Genomic DNA, 19,587 nt, shown 5'->3' with positions numbered 1-19,587 from the left:
GGGAGGCTCCTTTCTCTGTGATTACTCCAGCTTGTGTCAAGTTGACACAAAAATCATCCAGTACAGATACTCTTTGTATCCTTTAGATAGTTTTGATAAATGTTTGCTTATCTTGTTGATTATCTCAAAGAAAATAATTCATTGTATCATTGATTCTTTGTATTGTTCTTTGTTTCTGTTTTATTGATTTTACCCCCATGTTTGATTCTACTTCTACTCCTCTTGGGTATGTTTGCTTCTTTCTTTCTAGAATTTTCAGGTGTGCTAAGTTGGTACAATGAGATCTATCTAATTTCTTTATGAAGGCACTTAGGGCTATGTACTTTCCTCTTAGCACTGCTTACTTTGAGTCTCCTGTTTGTTATAAATATCTTGTCATTAGATCCTAGGAAGTCTTTAATTTCTTTCTTTATTACTGACTTGTCCCGTGATTCATATACAGTGTTCAGTTTCCATAATTTTATAGCCCTTTTATTGCTTCTGTTATTGTTGAAATAAAATTTCATTCAGTGGTGGTCTGATAGAATTCAGGGTCTTATTTCAATTTTCTTATCTGTTCAGACTTGTTTGTTACTGTGTATGTGGTCAATTTTGGACAATGCTCTGGCAGGTGCTGGGAAGAAGGTATATTATTTGAGATGTCCGTTAGGTCCATTTTGCTCCTAACATCTCTTAGCTCCATTATTTCTCTTTTATTTTATTTCTGGGTAAACTGTTCATTGATGAGAGTGAGCTATTAAAGTATCCCACTATCAATGCTGAAGATTGATGTATGTTTTAAGCCGTAGGAATGTTTCTTTTCTATATGTGGGTGTGCTTGGTTGGGGGGGGGGCATAGATATTCCGAATGGAAACACGATTTTGTTGGAGTTTTCATTTGATAAGTATGAGATGTCCTTGTCCTTCCCTATCTCTTTTCACTAATTTTGGTTGAAAGTCTATTTTTGTTAGGTATTAGAATAGCTGCACTAGCTCGGTTTTTGGGTTCATTTGTTAGGAAAAGCTTTTCCAAGCTTTGTATACTGAGGCAATACCTATCTTTGTTGTTGAGGTGTATTTCTTATATGCAGTAGAAGGATGGATATTATTTTTCTTCTTTTTTATTATTATACAATTTTTATTAGACTTTTTCATTTACATTTTAGCCTGTGTCTTTGTATTGGTTGATTGAGTTCATTGATACTGAGTGATATCAATGACCAATAATTGTTAATTCCTTTTTTTAATTGGTGGTGGTGGTAGTGTGTGTGTGTGTGTGTGTGTGTGTGTGTGTGTGTTCATTGTTTGGGTTATTTCTAGTGTAAGATTCTTTATTGTGTTTCTGTGTGAGTAGTTCACTTCCTTGGTTTGGAGGTTTCCTTCTAATGTCTTCTGAAGGCTGGATTTGTGGACAGATATTATATAAATTTAAGTTTTTAATAGATCTTTTTTTCTCCATCTATGGCAATTTGAAGTTTTTTTGGTCATGATGATCTGGGATGGCATCTGTGGTCTAACACATCTGCCCAGGACTTGCTGCCTTTTGGACCCTTGGCTGAGAAGCCAGGTTGTAATTCTGACCTATATGTTACTTGCCTTTTTTTCTTGCAACTTTGAATAATCTTTCTTTGTTTTCTACGTTTAGTGTTTGGATTATTACATGGTGAAGGGACTTTCTTTTGCTGTCCAATTATGTGATATTCAGTAAGATTCTTATCATTATAGGTTTCTTTTTCTTTTAGTCATGGAAATTTGCTTCTTTGATTTCATTGAAAATGTTTTCTGGGCTTTACAGTATGGAACCTTCTCCTTCTATTCTTATTAATCTTAGGTTTGGTCTTTTCCTAATATCCCAGATTTCCTGGATGTTTTGTGTCAGAATTTTTTTTTTTTAGATTTAACATTTTCTTTGACTGATATATCTGTCTCTTCTTTCATGTCTTTAATGCTTGATATTCTCTCTTCTATCTCTTGAATTCTATTGCTTCTATTGCTGATGCTTGCATCTGTAATTTCTCTTCTCTTACCTAGGTTATCCATTTCCAGAATCCCCTTAGTTTATGATTTTTTATTGCTTCTATTTCCATTTTCAGGTTTGAAAAGTTTTATTTGTTTAACTGTTTGTGTTTTCTTGGCTTTCTTGACATTCTTTAAGATATTTATTGATGTCCTCCAATTTTTTATTGTGTTTTTTTTCTCCTATTTCCTTAAGGGTTTATTCATTTCCTCTTTAAGGACATCTATCATTATCATCAAATTGGCTTTAAGATTATTTTTTGTGCATTCAGCTGTGTTGGAATATTCAGGGCTTGCTGTAGTGTAATGCTTGATCTCTAGTGGTGACATAATTACTTTCTAACACTCATGTTCAAGCATCTGGATTTGGAGTGATCATAGTTCTAGGTGTAGACTTCTGGGTTTGTCTTTGTTAGATGGATAATTTGTTTCCTTTCCCTATCTGGTCTTCTGCCTGGAGCAGCCTGTGGTTGAGGAGAAGGAATCTCCTGAAGGTAGGGGCTAGAATTAAGATGGCCTGGAGAGGCTCTAGTCTAATCAGAAAGTTGCTGCACAAATTGGGGGCTGGAATTCTGTCAATGTGTGTGGCATCTGACCTGGCCAGGGATCCTTTGAGGTTCAGGCTTCAGGTGCAACAGCTGGCTTCTGCCTGTTTCCCAGGGATCTAGCCTAGTCCTTTGAGTTCAGGATGCTGGCCGGGGACTCCTGTGGATTAGAAAACTTCCGACAGTAGCGTGGGCTGGGTGGGACATGATAAGGAGAGAGGGGGCTGGTGTAGTTAAGCTGTGAATGCATGGGTGGAATCCAAACATAGTATTGCCAGTGCTGAACTGGATTCTGGTGTGCTAGGAGCACTCTGCTAGAGATGTGACCTGAGATATGATGAATAGGGGATGAAGGAAGGTTGGAAGTATGGTGGATGAGCATGGGCAGAGTAGAGTGATTTGTTTTCTTTCTAAAAGTTTCTTGGTATTTGTCTTTTCAGTTATAAGTATTTCATTTTTGTATTCTGTAAAAATCTTTTTTTATTTGATATGACTGTTTTAGGCTGTTCATACTATGAAAAGCTTATCTTTCTCCTTTAACTCTGACAGAAAGCTTTGCTGAGCACTGGAGTATTGGTTGGCATGCATGATCTTTTGGTATATGAAGCACATTGCTTCAGAATCTTCTGGCTTTCAACATTTCATTTGAGAAATCAGCTATTATTCTTTTTTTCTGAAGAATACTTTCACTGATTTAATTCATAACTGGCAAAGGTGAACAATTCAAAAGAAAACTGTTCAGAAGAAGTAAGCATGGACAATAAATACAACTAGAAGCTATGAACAATTTTGATTTTCTAAAAAAGCTTTGGATATTAAGTATTTATAATTTCACCAAATTTTGAATGAACTCAACTTAAACTTTGAGCTCTTTTTAGTAATTTTTCTATTATTGAAATTTCAGGAATATTCAATATTTTACTTTATGTTGAGCTTATATTCTCTCTCTCTTTCTCTCTCTCTCTCTCTCTCCCCCTCTCTCTCTCTCTCTCTCTCTCTCTCTCTCTCTCTCTCCCTGCCTCTTCTCCCTTTCTTTCTTTCCTTCTTTCTTTCTTTCTTTCTTTCTTTCTTTCTTTCTTTCTTTCTTTCATTAATTCACTTTACATTGCAATATTAGCTCCCTTTCCAAATCCCCCACCACATGGTTCCTACCGCTACTAACTCCTGCCCTTTTCCACAGAGAGGGTCCCATTTCAAGCTCTGCATTCTGTAGTACTTTATGCTTTGATCGACTCCATTGCTGCTGCTGCTCTTGGTGATCACCCCATGGTACTGAGATCTCCAATACACTAGGGTCTTCTGCTTGCAACTAGGCTGCCACAGTGGCCTCTCATAGGCTTTCTTCATGGTTTCAAGCCTCAACTTATTTGCATGTCCCCTTTAGTCTTGGAGCATCATTTGTAACTGAGGCTTCACCTTCACCAATGGCCTTTCCTGGCCTCTCACAGTGCCAATCCTCAGCTGCTATTCATTATCCCTTCATACTTTTAAAACCAGTACCACCTAGGTGATTCTTACACATTACCAAGTCCAGCTGCAGCATGAGGTAGAACCTTGGCTATCTCTGGAACACATTAACACATTTTTTGTTTGTTGTTTTGTTTTATTTTGTTTTGTGTGTGTTCTCACAAAACACTTCCTAGAAGATTTTATCTCAGTGATGCTGGGCTCTTCTTAATCGCTGCTGTCTTAGCTCTGGCTAACCTGCATCAATTGTCCAAGAAGTTCCTTCTATTCTTGACTCTACAGCAAGGGCCACATTGCAAAGCTGATGGTTTCTGCTGCTTGCTGGGGCTGGAACAATGCCTTCCCTAATTCTATAACCAGATTTCTGTCTTCCAACTCCCTCACTGCATAAGTTTGGCAGTCATGGAACTTGCTCTGTAGATTGATCTTGAACTCAGATATCTGCAAGGCTCTGTCTCCTGGGATTAAAAATGTGTAACACCCTACTTGGACTTAAGCTTTCCTTCACCTAGAACTTTCTCTGTTCTAGGCTGGCCTTGAACTCAGAGATCTGCTTGGCTTTGTCTTTTGGGATTGAAGATATATACCACAGTGCATGGATCTAAATTTAGCTGGGTGGGACCTTGCACCAAAATCCCACTCCCTTAATCTGTTATTTCCCAGAACATAGGATTCACCTCCATTCTATGTCCTAGTGCCCTTTTAATACTTGAAAGATATGGGTTTTTGTTTGTTTGTTTGGTTGGTTGGTTGGTTGGTTGGTTTTTGGGTTTTCGAGACAGGGTTTTTCTGTATAGCCCTGGCTGTCCTGGAACTCACTCTGTAGACCAGGCTGGCCTCGAACTCAGAAAGCCGCCTTCCTCTGCCTCCCAAGTGCTGGGATTAAAGGCATGCGGCACTACTGCCTGGCAAAAGATATGTTTGATATTTTTCATTTCTAAGCTTGCTACACTTCTTCAAAGTGTTCCGCATAAGATATAACCAGAGAACAAAGTCTCTGCTGGACTTTTTTGAGATATCATTTGTCAATGCAATTAATATAAATTTGTATAATTTAGCCTTAGGTAGACTCTTCAGTCAAGGGCAAAAAGCAGCTACATTCTTCACCAAATTACAACAAAAACTCTCTCCACATGTTGAAATTCTTCAATGAAACCTCTTGGGTCAGGTCTGCACTGTTTTAATCACTCTCACTAAGTCTTCTGTATTCCAACTAGGAAAGGCCATTAAGCCCCACTTAAAGAATTCCACTGATTGCCAAATCCAAAGTTCTTAAATCCACATTCTTCCAAACAAAGCATGGTCAGGTCTATCACAGCAAAACCTGAGTCCCTGGTAGCAACTTCTGTCTGTCTTAGGGATTTACTGCTGTGAACAGATTCTATGACCAGTGCAACTCTTATAAGGACAATGTATTATTGTGGCTGACATATAGGTTCAGAGGTTCTGTCCATTATCAGCAGGCATGGTACAAGAGGAGCTCAGAGTTCTACATCTATGACTGAAGGCCACTAGGAGAAAATTGGCTTCCAGGGAGATAGGATGAAAGTTTTAAAGCCCATGCCCACAAAAACAAACTTCCTTCAACAAGGCCAAGCCTACTGCAACAAGGCCATACCTCATAATAGTGGAATTCCTTGGACAAGCATTTTCAAAGTATCATACCGAGGAAACACCAGATTGATTTCCAGAGTTGTAGCAGATTGCAATCCTACCAACATTGGAGGAGTGTTCCTCTACCTCCATATCCTTACTAGCATGTATTGTCACTACAGTTTTTGACCTTAGGCATTCTGATTGGTGTTAAGTGGAATCTCAGGGTTGTTTTAATTTGCATTTCCGTGAACATTTCTTTAAGTGTTTCTCAGCCATTAGAGATTCCTTTGTTGGGAATTCTCTGTTTAGCTCTATACCTCACTTTTAAATTGGATTTCTTTATACATTTCAGGTATTAGACCTTTAGAGATGTACAGTTAGTAACGATCTTTTCCAGTTAGTGAAGTTTATTTTTTCTGTTATATCCTATTGACATTGTCTGTTGCCTTACAGAAGATTTTCAGTTTCATAAGGTCCCACTTACCATTTGTTGATCTTAGAGACTGAGCCAGTTTTGTAGGGTTCAGGCAATTTTCTCCTCTGCTAAAGCTTTCCAGGCTATTTCTCTTCTATTAGATTCAGTGTATCTGATTTTATGTTGAGGTACGTGATCCACCCAGACATGAGCTTTGTTCAAGTTGATAACTATGAATCAATTTGCACTTTCCTACATGCAGACTGCTAGTTAGACGAGCACTATCTGTTGAAAATGCCTTGTTCTTTTCCAATTGTATGGTTTTGGCTTCTTTGTCAAAGGTTTAATGTCCATAGATATATCAGATTATTTCTGAGTCTTTGATTCTATTTCATAGATTACTGTGTCTGTTTGTGTACCAATATCATGTGATTTTTAAAAAAAAAATTACTACTGCTTTAAGTCAGAGATGTTGACTCCCCCAGTTCTTTTATCATTGAGAATTGTTTAGGCTATCCTGTTTTTTGTTTGTTTGTTTTTCTATACTAAGTTGGGAATTGCTCTTTTCATATCTGTGAATAATTATTCTGGAACTTTGATGGGGACTGCATTGAATCTATAGATTGCTTTTTGTAAGTTGCCTATTTTTATTATGTTATTCCTACCAATCCATGAGCACAGGAGATATTTCTATTTCTTTTTTTTATTGAAAATTTATATTTTCAATTAAAAATATTTATAAAGGCTAGAGGGAATGGCTCCGTGGTTAAGAACACTTGGTGCTATCACAGAGGGCCTGGGTTTGAGTCACAGCACCCACACGGTAGTTCACAACCATCCGTGAGCCTGTCTCCAGGGATATGATGCCCTCTTCTGACCTTTGTGGGCACCAAGCATATACATAGTACACATACATGCATGCAGGCAAAGCATCATTCACAAAATCAGGTCTCTAAAAACACTTTAAATATGTATTTATACATTCTTTCTAAATTGTGCTTTTTGACCATGTAGTTTTATAATGTCATTTCTTCTTTGATTTTTTTTTTTTTTGGTCAGTTAGTAATTATAAACACTTACAAGGTCGAATAAGAAATTGACTAATCATCGCAGATTTACCACTTGTTCATTATGGAAACATTCAAAATCCACTCTACATATTTTTTATGTATTCAATTGCTATTGCAAGCCCTAGTTAGCTTTCTACAACAGAACAATAGAAATAAGTTCTTCTATCCAACTTCTTCTATGCCCACTTTCTTATCCCCAAAGTGAAGAAAACACAAATTTCAACTAACACTGATTCTATACTTTCATTCAGCCCATTACCCACATATGGACATTGTGCTGAAAATGTTCTATGTTTATGTTCAACATAGATATCTCTGCAACAACCCTGTAATCCTTTCAACAGCCATTAAAATAGGTTTGCTTGGTTCTCATACTTGGTAATTTAACAGTAATACTGTCTTCCCCATAATCTTACTATACATAAACACTTTTAGTATTTAAAAGCTGATCTTCCCTCTCTCTCTCTTCAAAATTTTAGCATCATAAGACTCTCAAGCACCAGTGACAGGTCTTCAAGACCTCGCTTCTGGAGTCGGGGGAAGGGTGTTGAATGCACAGACACCATAGCAGGGACGGGGATATTGGAGTCACAGAACTACTTTTTGAGAGCTGGTCTTTGCCTTCCACCCAGTGAAGGCATGTTCTCTCTTGTTTCAGCTACCCACATACTTCAGGCCGTCTGGTCTGCAAGCTTCTTCTGGAAAGATCCTTCTCATCTTTCTGCCTCCCATTTTGCAATAGGAGAATTGGGGTTACGGGTGTGTGCTGTGGCAGGCTTTCTATGCAAAGGATTGTACTCAGCTGTCAGACTTGCACAGCAAGTGTATACTGAACCGTCTCCTGCTACTCTTGGACCTTTTAAAAAACCCTTTGTGTGCATAAGTAGGCTCGCCTATGTAGCAATAAACATAGTAGGATCTCTAACATAAAACATAGCTGAATAAGAACAAAAAAAAATGAAGGGTAAAAAGGTCTTTAATTAAGTTGAACAAGCACTAAATTTCACTTTTAAAACAGTAAACCAAAGTACAAACCTGTTTGTTTTCTTATTCAACACCTCTTCTGGACAGGGCCAGGTTCAGACTGACAAGAAATGAATACTTATTTACACAAGGTTCCTAAATGTGGCAAAGACAGTGGGAAGGATCATTACCCTCTAGAAGCAGAAAGGCATACCTCTGAAAGAAAGCACTTTCGGCAGCAGGGAGAAGGCCCTTCGTGTATCTGCCCTTAAAGTGGTTGATTCTGTTGCTGCAGGGGCATTTCTTTGGTTTGAAGCAGAACCAGGGCTCTCCAGTGTAAAAGATTCGTAAAGTTGCACAGGGGAAGACTTCCAGGGAGACACACATTGCACTTCATTGTTTCAGAAATCCTTCCACATCAGAAGAGACTCTTGAAATAGACCCTGTCTGATTTGTCTTCCTGCAGGCGCTGAAGAACTCTGATCCCTTCACTGGGGTGAACCAGAGATACGAACACTCTAACTTTGCCTGGCCAGAGCAAAGTAAAAAACACCTTGTAAAATCAATTCTGGTAGTCTACCACGCGGCCCACAGTGCTGGCTTGCAGCTTAGGCGAGTGTATTCTGGCCTGCAGGTAATCTTCGACATACTTCTTGGGCTTCTCTAGAAAATCTTGCCCATTAACCAGCACCTCCAGCTGGCTCCCCACCCTCAAGAAGGCTGCAGAGTTCAAGATGACAAAGTAGCTGGAGGAAGGGTCCATGCTCCTTACAAATGGGACCAGGTCCAAGTCAGGCACCTTCCACTTGGAGGCAGCAAGCAAGGCACCCTCCTCTAAGCGTTCCTGACTAGACCCTTCTGATGCTCATAGCCACAGTACGCATTCCGACTAACACCTGTAGCCTGTGAGGAAACATACTGTCCACTGCTGTCGATGAATGTCCCTGATATTGCCTCATGGTCCAAGTATTTCACCTGAGTGACATAGACGACCAACACCATCACCATCAGCACCACAAACAGATAGCAGAAGACTCATAGTTTGAAGAAGTTGGCCCACATTGTCCGGCTGTGTCCTGATGACCCATGGCCGACACCATGTTACTTTCTCCTTCAAAGCTCCATGTCTCTGTTCGCTCTGAGCTGTGAAGGAGTATCTGGTTTAACTTGCTGCCATTGTGCCTGTCCTCTTCAGAGTTCTGTAGAGGAAAGACTGCAATGATTCGAGAGGCATGTTCCTGAAGATGTGTGTGTGTGTGTGTGTGTGTGTGTGTGTGTGTGTGTGTGTGTGTTGGGGGAGGGGGATCGTGGGTAGACAGTTGGAAGAATTTGTAAGAGATCCTGATTCTTCTGTCACAGATGTTTATTGACAAAGGATGAGAGTCTTGTAGCAAATTCAAAATGTTCTTTCCAGTTGCTGGTTTTATGTTGTTCCTTCGGGTCTCTGGTCTCGCTTGCCGCTTGCCCTCCCACGGGATGTTACCACTCTGATCGGTGGCCTCTGAGCCAGGCCATTCTTTCCCTGCTTCCTGACTGCGCTACGTCACCTCAACTCCTCCCTCCCCCTGGTATTTCCATTTCTGATACCTTCTTCAATTTTTTTCTTCAGACACTTGATGTTCTTGTCTTACAAATCTTTCGTTGGCTTGGTTAGAGTTACACCACGATATTATTCGTAGCTATTGTGAAGGGTTCTGTTTCCCTAATTTCTTTTTCAGACAATTTATTGTTTCTATAAAAGAAGGATACCAAATTATTTGAGTTAATTTTGCTGAAGTTGTTTATCAGCTGTAGAAATTCCCTGGCAAAATTTTGGGTTTTTTTTTTTATATATACTATCATATATTATCTGCCAATAGTCATACCTTGACTTTTTCCTTTCCAATTTGTATCACCTGGATCTTCATTTATTGTTGAATTGCTCTAGTTAGAACTTCAAATACTACATTGAATAGATAGGAAGAGGGAGGCCAGGCTTGTATTGTCTCTGAGTTTAGTGGGGTTGCTTCAAGTTTCTCTCCATTTAATTTGATGTTGGCTGTTGGATTGCTATATATTGTTTTTATTATGCTTAAGTATGTACCATGAATTCCTGGTATCTTCAAGACTTTTAACACGAGAAGGTGCTGGAGTTTTTCAAAGACTTTTCAGCATCTAATGAGATGATAATGTGATTTTTTTCTTTAAGTTTGTTTATATAGGGGATTCCGTTGATGGATTTTCATATATTGAACACCCTTGTACCCCTGGGATGATGCCTACTTGATTGTGGAGGATGATGTTTATAATATGTTTTTGGACTTGATTTGTGGGTAGTTTATTGAACATTTTTGTATTGATACTTATAAGCGAAATTTGTCTGCAGTTTTCTGTCTTTGCTGGGTCTTGGGGTGGTTTAGGTATCTGAGTCACTTTTGCCTCAAAGAATTATTTAGTGTTATTTCTGTTTCTACTTTGTGGAATAGTTTGAGGAGCATTGATGTTAGCTCCTCTTTGAATGTCTGGTAGAATTCTGAACTAAAACCTTCTGCCCCTGGACTTTTATTTGCTGTTTGGACAGTTTTTAAAGACTGCTTCTAATTCCTTAGGGATTATGAGTCTCTTTAAATAGTTAACCTGATCTAGATTTAACTTTGGTATGTGGTATCTGTCTAGAAAAGCTTCTGTTTTGTCTAGATTTTTCAAGTTTTCTTATGTATAGGCTTTTGTAGTCAGATCTGATGTTTGTTTGTTTTTTTAATTCCCTCACTTTGTTATCTCTCCCTTTTCATTTCTGATTTTGTTAATTTGGATACTGTTTCTGTGCCTTTTAGTTAGTTTGGCTAAGGGTTTCATTGATGTTGTTGATTTTTGTCAAAGAATTAGCTGTCTATTTTGTTGATTCTTTGTATTATTTTCTTTCTTTCTAATTGATTGAGTCATCCATGAGTTTGAGTATTTCCTGCTGCCTCCTCCCCTTGGTTGTGTTTGCTTCCTTTTGTTTGAAAGTTTTCAGGTGTGTTTTAGGTTGGTAGTCTAGGATCTCTCCAACTTCTCTATGAAGGTACTTAGTGATATGAATTTTCCTCTTAACACTGCTTTCATTTTGCCTCATAATTTTGGGTATTCTGTGCCTTCATTTTCATAGAATTCTAGAACATCTTTAATTTCTTTCTTTATTTCTTTCCCATCCAAGTTATCAATGAGTACAAAGTTGTTTAGTTTCCATGAGTTTGTGGGCTTTCTGTTTTTTTTTGTTATTGTTGAATTTCAGCCTTAGTCCATGGTGATCTGATAGAATGCATGAGATTATTTCAATCTTCTTGTATGTGTTGAAACTTGTTTTGTGACTAATTTTATTGTCATTTTTGGAGAATGTTTCATGATGTGCTGAGATGAAGGTGCATTTCCTCGTTTTGCTGTAAAATGTTCTGAAAATACCTGTTAAATCCATTTAGTTCATAACTTCTGTTAGTTTCACCATGTCTGCTTAGTTTCTGTTTCAATGACCTGTCAATTGGTAAGAGTAGGATGTAGAAGTCTTTCACTATTATTGTGTGAAATTCAATGTGTGCTTTGATCTTTCATAAAGGTTTTCAAATTTGAGTGCCCTTTCATGGAGTATAGATGTTCAGAGTTGAGACTTCATCTTGGGAGTTATTTTGTTTGATGAGTATGGATATTTTCCCTTATCTATCTTGATTACTTTTGGTTGAAACTCTATTTTATGGGATATAAGAATGGCAACTCCATCTTGTTTCCAGGTATTGTTTTCTTGGGAAACATTTTTCCAACCCCTTACTCTGAGGTAGTGTTTTGTTTGTGTGTGATTGATGTCTGTGGTGTTAAGCATTAAAATTAAGTTACCCATATACCAAGAGAATGCTTAAGTATCACTCTATAATTCCAGATTATCTTCTATCCTATTTTTGAAATCCAGGTGTTCTGCCCCTTGGGCAGATTCCAGTCATCTTTTTCTCTTGCCTTTCATGTTTTATATAAAGTGAATATTAGTTTTTTTGTCCCAATAGAAACAACTTTAGTGACTTATTAAGTGATATGTATGCACATACTTTCATATTTTTCTATAATTTTATAATAATCCATCCTCCACAGCGATTTTCTCTGACATTACTCTTGCAGTGCATACATTTAAACTTCTTCTATGACCAATGTATAGAGTTGATATGTTCATTAGGAGGTTATTTTACCAGTGGTTACTTCAAGGTGGCAACAACAGTAATTGAGTTTCTACCAAATTGCTTACAGGTAAGAATAAGAATTCTAGCAAGAATTAAAATAACTCATAACCACTTAACCTGACAGAAGACAAGGGAGCATGGTTAAACTTGATTTAATCGTAGGTCTCTTCTTATATCTTGAAATTCTCTATGAGAAACATTTTTTGATCATTTTCTATAATTTGAAGGATTAAAATGTATGCTACTCATTGACTTCACTTCTTTCTTATAGATTGCTTCAGCATTACCTTAACATATGCAGCTGTATATCTGAAGAAGCCTTGTTATATAATAATAACATATTTATTCTGTATTAGAATTGATCCTACTACCTACTACCATTATTCCAGACAAATTACTCTATTTGATGGTTAGTTGTAATAGTTACTGATGCTGATAATGGCACTTTTCCCCATCAGTCTGATAGTTCATTTGGGATTATGTCACAGTATATTACTACTTAGCAATAGGTATCAAATGATAAATTCAAAGAGAGTAAAGATTTCTTGATGCCTTAATTATTTGCCAGAGGTATGGTTATCATTTAGCACTGAAGCTTCTTCATGTCTAATTACTGTCATTTGTAGACCAATTTCTTCTACTGAAATATGTTTTACTATTGCTTCAATCACAGGACAGCTGCGTACAGACTTCTATTCATCGGGGTAGGATTTTAGAGTTTTTAAAAAATGAATGTTTATAATTTGAACCAGAGAAAAGAAGCTGTTTTATTCATTGTTAAATTATTATTATTATTTATTATTATTATTATTATTATTATCATTATTTTGGTATTTATATACAGGGCTAATTCACTATGTAAGCCAGACTGGTCTCATATTCAGAGATCCACTTTCCTCTGCCACCCAAGCATGGAGATTATAGGCATGTGACACCAACCCTTGAAAAAATGCTACTGTTTATTCAGTGTTCTATTTTTTACTGCACTCCATGTGATTCCCTTAATGTAGATTAACCTTATCTGACAATTGCTGTTAGTCAAGTTTTTCTCTCCATTATTTGACAAGGTATGCTTTAGTCATTTATTGACTAACAGCAATTGACAAAAGGATAAGATAACTATTGAACCACAGGTATGTCTCTCAGGGAAATTATAAGCTGGAATTGACAAATGGGACTATTACACTGTAGTCAGAGAACCAAGAGAATACAGGTTGAAATTTAGATGACTCCTGCTATATCAGTAAGACACTTGGTTATAATGATATTAATGTTTAAAACATACAATTTGGATAAATAGTTCCAAAGCAGAATAAGGGAGTGAGTCAAATGTTCTAAATGAGAGAGGACAAGCATGACATTAAAGAGTAATGATTAGTCTCTTTGTGGTCTATGGAGGATTATTATTATTGTGCCTTTAAATGGGGAAGGGCAATTTCTAAAGGAACATCATAGAGGTCAATAGCAATAAGAGGTTTGACTTTTAATGAATTTTAAAAAGACAATAGAGTTAATTATGCAGGGCACAGGATACTGGAAATCATACAGTACTGGCTGACAAAATAGGGTTTAAAGAAAATAAACAGAGATGCAATGAAACTAACAGAAGTTAAGAACCAAATGGATTTAACAAATATCTATAGAACATTTCATCCCAAAACAAAAGAATACACCTTCTGCTCAGCAAATGCATGGTACCTCCTTCAAAATTGACCATATAATTGGTCACAAAACAGGACTCAACAGATACAAGAAGATTGAAATAATCACATGAATCCTATGAGATAGCATGGAATAAGGCTGGTCTTCAAAAACAACAGAAAGTCCACATATACATGGAAGCTGAACAACTTTCTACTCAATGATAACTTGGGCAAGGAAGAAATAAATAAAGAAATGAAAGGCTTTTTAGAATTTAATGAAAATGAAGGCAGAACATACCAAAACTTATGGGACACAATGAAAGCAGTGCAAAAAAGAAAATTCATAGCTCTGAGTGCTTCCAAAAGAAACTGGAGAGAACATAAACTAGCAGCTTGACAGCATATCTGGAAGCACTAGAACAAAGAGAAGCAAATATATCCAAGAGGAGTAGACAACAGGAAATAATCAAAATCAGGGCTGAAAATAACCAAGTAGAAACAAAAAGAACTATACCAAGAATCAACAAAACCAGGAGCTGGATCTTTGAGAAAATCAACAACATAGATAAACCCTTAGCCAGACTAAATAGAGGGCACAGAGACAGTGTCCTAATTAACAAAATCAGAAATAAAAAGGGAGACATAATACCAGAAATCTAGGAAATCCAAAAATATCATCAGATCCTACTACAAAATCCTACTCTGAACAAAACTGGAAAATCTGGATAAAACTGACAATTTTCTAGAAAGAATCCAAATACCAAAGTTAGGTCAGGATCAGATAAACCATCTAAATAGTCCGAACCCCCCTAAAGAACTAGAAGCAGTCATTAAAAGTCTCCCAAACAAAAAAGCTCAGGAATAGATGGTTTTACTACAGAGTTCTATCAGACCTTCAAAGAATACCTTATACTAATATGCTTAAAACTATGCCACAAAATAGACAAAAAAGGAACACTACCCAATTTGTTCTATGTAGCCACAATTATACCTAAAATATGGATACCCAACAAAGAAAGAGTACTTCAGACTAATTTCCCTTATGAATTTTGATGAAAAATTACTCAATAAAATTCTTGCAAACCACATCCAAGAACACATAAAAATATTCATCCATCCTAATCAAGTAGATTTCATCTCAGGGATGCAGGGATGACTATATATATGAAAATCCATCAATGTAATCTCCTATAAGAACAAAATCAAAGAAAAAAACCAGATGACCTTCTCATTAGGTGCTAAGAAAGCACTGGCAAAATTAAGCATCCCAAGTGGATGCTCACAGTCAGCTATTGAATGGACCACAGGGCCCCCAATGGAGGAACTAGAGAAAGTACCCAAAGGAACTAAAGGGAACTGCAACCCTATAGGTGGAACAACAATATGAACTAAGCAGTACCCTGGAGCTCTTGTCTCTAGGTGCATATGTACCAAAAGATGGCCTAGTTGGCCATCACTGCAAAGAGAGGCCCATTGGACTTGCAAACTTTATATGCCCCAGTACAGGGGAAGGCCAGGGCCAAAAAGAGGGAGTGGGTGGGTAGGGGAGTGGGGGTGGGTGGGTATGGGGGACTTTTGGTATAGCATTGGAAATGTAAATGAGCTAAATACCTAATAAAAATGGGAAAAAAGTACTGGAAAGATCACAAATTCATAGCCCATACTTAAACATAGTAAAAGCAATATACAATAAACCAGTAGCCAACATCAAACTAAATGGAGAGAAACTTGAAGCAATCCAACTAAAATCAGGGATGAGACAAGGCTGCACACTCTCTCTGTACCTATTCAATATAGTACTCCAAGTCCTAACCAGAGCAATTAGAGATGAAAAGGAGGTCAAAGGGATACAATTTAGAAAGGAAGAAGTAAATAAAAATCACTATCTGCAGATTTTATGATTGTATACTTAAGCAAAACTTCCACCAGAGAGCTCATAAAACTGATAAACAAATTCAGCAAATTGGCTGGATATAAAATTATCTCAAACAGATCAGTGGGCTTCCTCTACTCAAAGGATAAACAGACTGAGAAAGAAATTAGGCAAACAACACCCTTCACAATTGTCATAAATAATACATTGGTGTGACTCTAAGTAAGGGAAATATTTGTATGACAAGAACTTTAAGTCTCAGAAGAAAGAAATCAAAGATCTCAGAAGATGGAAAGATTCCCCCATGTTCATGGATTGGCTGGATTAATATGGTAAAAATGGCCATCTTGCTGAAAGCAATCTACAGATTCAGTGCAATCCCCAACAAAGTTCCAACTCAATTCTTCATAGAGTTAGAAAGAGAAACTTGCAAATTCATCTGGAATAATAAAAAAACACAGGATAGTAAAAATTATTGTCAACAATAAAAGAACTTCTGGCAGTATCATCATTCCTGACCTCAAGGTATACTACAGAGAAATCTTAAAAAATCTTCATGGTATTGGTACAGTGACAGGCAGGTAGATCAATGGAATACAATTGAAGAGCCAGAAATGAACCCACAAACCTATGGTCATTTGATCTTTGACAAAGGAGCAAAAACCATCAGTGGAAAAGAAACAGCATTTTCAAAAAAGATGCTGGCTGTTAGCATGCAAATTGATCCATTTTTATCAGCTTTACAAGGCTCAAGCACAAGTGGATCAAAGACCTCCACATAAAAGCAGATACATTGAAACTAATATAAAAAAAGTGGGGAATAACTTGGAGCACATGGGCACAGGGGAAAATTTCCTGATCAGAACACCAATAGCTTGTGCTCTAAGATCAACAATTGACAAATTGGGTCTCTTAAAATTACCAAGGTTCTGTAAAGCAAATGGCACTGTCAATAAGACAAAATGGCAACTAAAAGATTGGGAAAAGATCCAATACTACATCCAATAGAGGGCTAATATCCAATATGTACAAAGAACTCAAGAAGTTAGACTTCAGATAACCCAACAACCCTAGTAAAAAATGCAGTACAAAGTTAAAGTATTTTCAACTGAGGAATACTGAAAGGCTGAGAAACACCTAAAGAACTGTCAATATCCTTAGTCATCAGGAAAATGTACATCAAAACAACCCTGAGATTATACCTCACACAAATCAGAATGGCTAAGATCAAAAACTCAAGTGACAGCAGGTGCTGGTGAAGATGTGAAGAAAGAAGAACATTCCCCCATTGTTGGCAGAACAAGCTGGTACAACCACTCTGGAAATCAGTCTTGTGGTTCATCAGAAAATAGGACATAGCACTACCTGAGGACCCAGCAATAACATTCCTGGGCATATACTCCCCCAAAAAATGCTCCAACAAGGGCACATGCTCCACTATGTTCATAGCAGCCTATTTATAATAGCCAGAAGCTGGAAAGAACCTAGATGTCCTTGAACTGAGGAATTGATACAGAAAATGTGATGCATTTATACAATGGAATTCTACTCAGTTATTAAAATTAATGAACTATTGAGATTCTTAGGCAAATGGATGGAACTAGAAAATATCATGAGTGAGGTAACTCAGTCACAAAAGAACACACATGGTTTGCACTCATTTATAACTGGATATTAGACCAAAAGCATGGCATGTCCAAGATACAAATCACAGACCATGTGAAGCTTAAGAAGAAGGAAGACCAAAGTTTTGATGCTTCAGTGCTTCTTAGAAGGAGAAACAAAAAAAGTCACAGGAAGAATTATGGAGCAGAGAGTGAAGGAGAGTACATCCAGAGACTGCCCCACCTGGGGAGCCATCCCATACGCAGCCACCAAACCCAGACATTATCGCAGATGACAAGAAGTGCTTGCTGTCAGGAGCCTGATACAGCTTTCTCCTGAGAGGTCCTGCCATTGTCTGACTAATCCAGAAGTGATGCTTGCAGCCAACTATTGGACTGAGCACAAGATACCCAAGGGAGGAGTTAGAGAAAGGACTGAATAAGCTGAAGGTGTTTGCAACCCATAGGAAGAACAATAATATCAACCAACAAGACCTTCCAGAGCTCCCAGGGATTAAACTACCAACCAAAGGGTAAACATGGAGGGACCCATAGCTCCATCTGCTTATGTAGCAGTGGATGACCTTGTTGGGCATCAATGGGATGTGAGGCCTTTTGTGCTATGAAAGCTTTATGCCCTAGTATAGGGGAATGTCAGAGCAGGGAGGTGGGAGTGGGTGCATGGGAACACCCTCATAAAAGCAGGTGGGTTTCCACTTGGAAACCGGGTAAGGGGACAACATTTGATATGCAAATAAATACCCAATTAAAAAAAGAAAAAATATAAAAAAATTAATTGTAAAGTTTATTGACTTTGTGCTTAATTGGAACACATGACAAATATCCAGATTTCTTTTGAAAATTTACTTGAGCCATAGTGAATTCTTTCTAGAAAAAAAGGAATGTTTCTGTTAAAAGATAGTGAGGTAGAGAATGTATGAAGGACTGGAAGGATCAAATGAAATAAATCAAAGGCCCTGTTTCCTGTGTCTCTTTTCCCAAGTCTTACATATCATTTCAAGGTTAGAATGTACAAGAGCATGTTCATAGAAAGTACTAGCATGCATAGCCCAGAGGTATGTGTTGCTGAAGCTCCATTTACCTTATTTGCATGAAGCAGGGAACTAGCTGCCACTCAATTCCTTAGAGTCTTTACTTTCAGCGATGTGCACTTTTCTGGGATAGACTTTTATAGGCTAAGGAGCATCACTGAACACTGCAGAAGAGTGAGCAGGAATGCTATCCTACAAAAGGAAGACATGTTGAGAACATAGAAGGAAAGGGAGGAAAAAGTAGTCTATCAAGAATTGATATCTATCATTGGTCAACCACATATGAAAGTTTTTAAGTGCTTTGTAGTCTTTGAATAAACTTTAACCAATTAGGAATCATAACTGAATTATTTATGTTACAATATTTTGCCCCTTGAAAAGAGCAATCCTAACCGCAATGTACACATTTGTGTGTTTACTTAAAAATTTCATGTTCAAGAATTTTAAAAGATTTTTTTAAAATGACTTCATTAGTTATATTTAAATTAATGGATGTGATGGTTTCCCTTCAACCACAATATGCTCAAGAATGAGTACTGCCATTTCTAAATTATATAACTTGGTGTTTTATGAATAGAGAGTAGAATGGAGAACTGTATTTTTCTGTTTTATTTTGGGCTTTCATGTTTATTATGTTATGTTGAATGGGTATATGAGCAATCAATTGTAATTTGGGTGCAATAATCAGGACAAACAATTTCCAAACAAATGGTATTCAGATTCCATCAATATATTGACTGACACAATTCAATGTAGAATTATGTGTATACTCTATTAGTAAGTGCATAGAGATTGGGAGAAGTAGAAGCAGAAAGTAACAACTGAAAGAATCTTATAAAGCCATTTGATAGACAAATAACTAATCATTCAGAATATTTTTTTGAGTCCAACTCACCCATTTTGTTGTATGTTTTTGCTCGAAAGATATTGCATCAAGTCTGAGTCACTGATTTCTATGTGCTCAAGAGAGGAGGAAATAGAAAATTCTGAAATTCAGGTAATTATATCTTTTTCACGTAAATTCTTGATCTGCGTTTTTCTTCATGGTCTTTGATTGCTTGGAAATGATAGTTGTTGAACTACCATATTTTAGATGGACAGTCGGCTAAAAAAACTTTCTTTTAAAATGCTGACAATCTAATGTCTCTAATGTGAAATATAAAAAATAGTAAATATTTTAGGT

The 19,587-nt window shown here is 37.2% G+C and overlaps 1 protein-coding gene across 2 annotated transcripts in view; it reads left to right on the top strand.

The window, feature by feature from the left end:
• A26c2 (ANKRD26-like family C, member 2) overlaps positions 1 to 19,587 on the top strand; it is a 76,927-nt gene that overhangs the window by 32,386 nt on the left and 24,954 nt on the right. Inside the window, exons 7-8 of one of the 2 annotated variants that reach the window (XM_030243178.1) lie at positions 12,906 to 12,936; positions 19,329 to 19,401. In XM_030243178.1, coding sequence (XP_030099038.1) covers positions 12,906 to 12,936; positions 19,329 to 19,401 — 104 coding nt within the window. Of the gene's footprint in view, positions 1 to 8,517; positions 8,692 to 12,905; positions 12,937 to 19,328; positions 19,402 to 19,587 lie in introns of those variants that run through there. The other variant, XM_030243179.1, reaches the window with a different exon arrangement.

This window comes from Mus musculus, chromosome 7 (genome assembly GCF_000001635.26).
Source record: "Mus musculus strain C57BL/6J chromosome 7, GRCm38.p6 C57BL/6J".
NCBI classification, from domain to species: Eukaryota; Metazoa; Chordata; class Mammalia; order Rodentia; family Muridae; genus Mus; species Mus musculus.
This window is presented reverse-complemented; position numbering and strand designations above follow the sequence as displayed.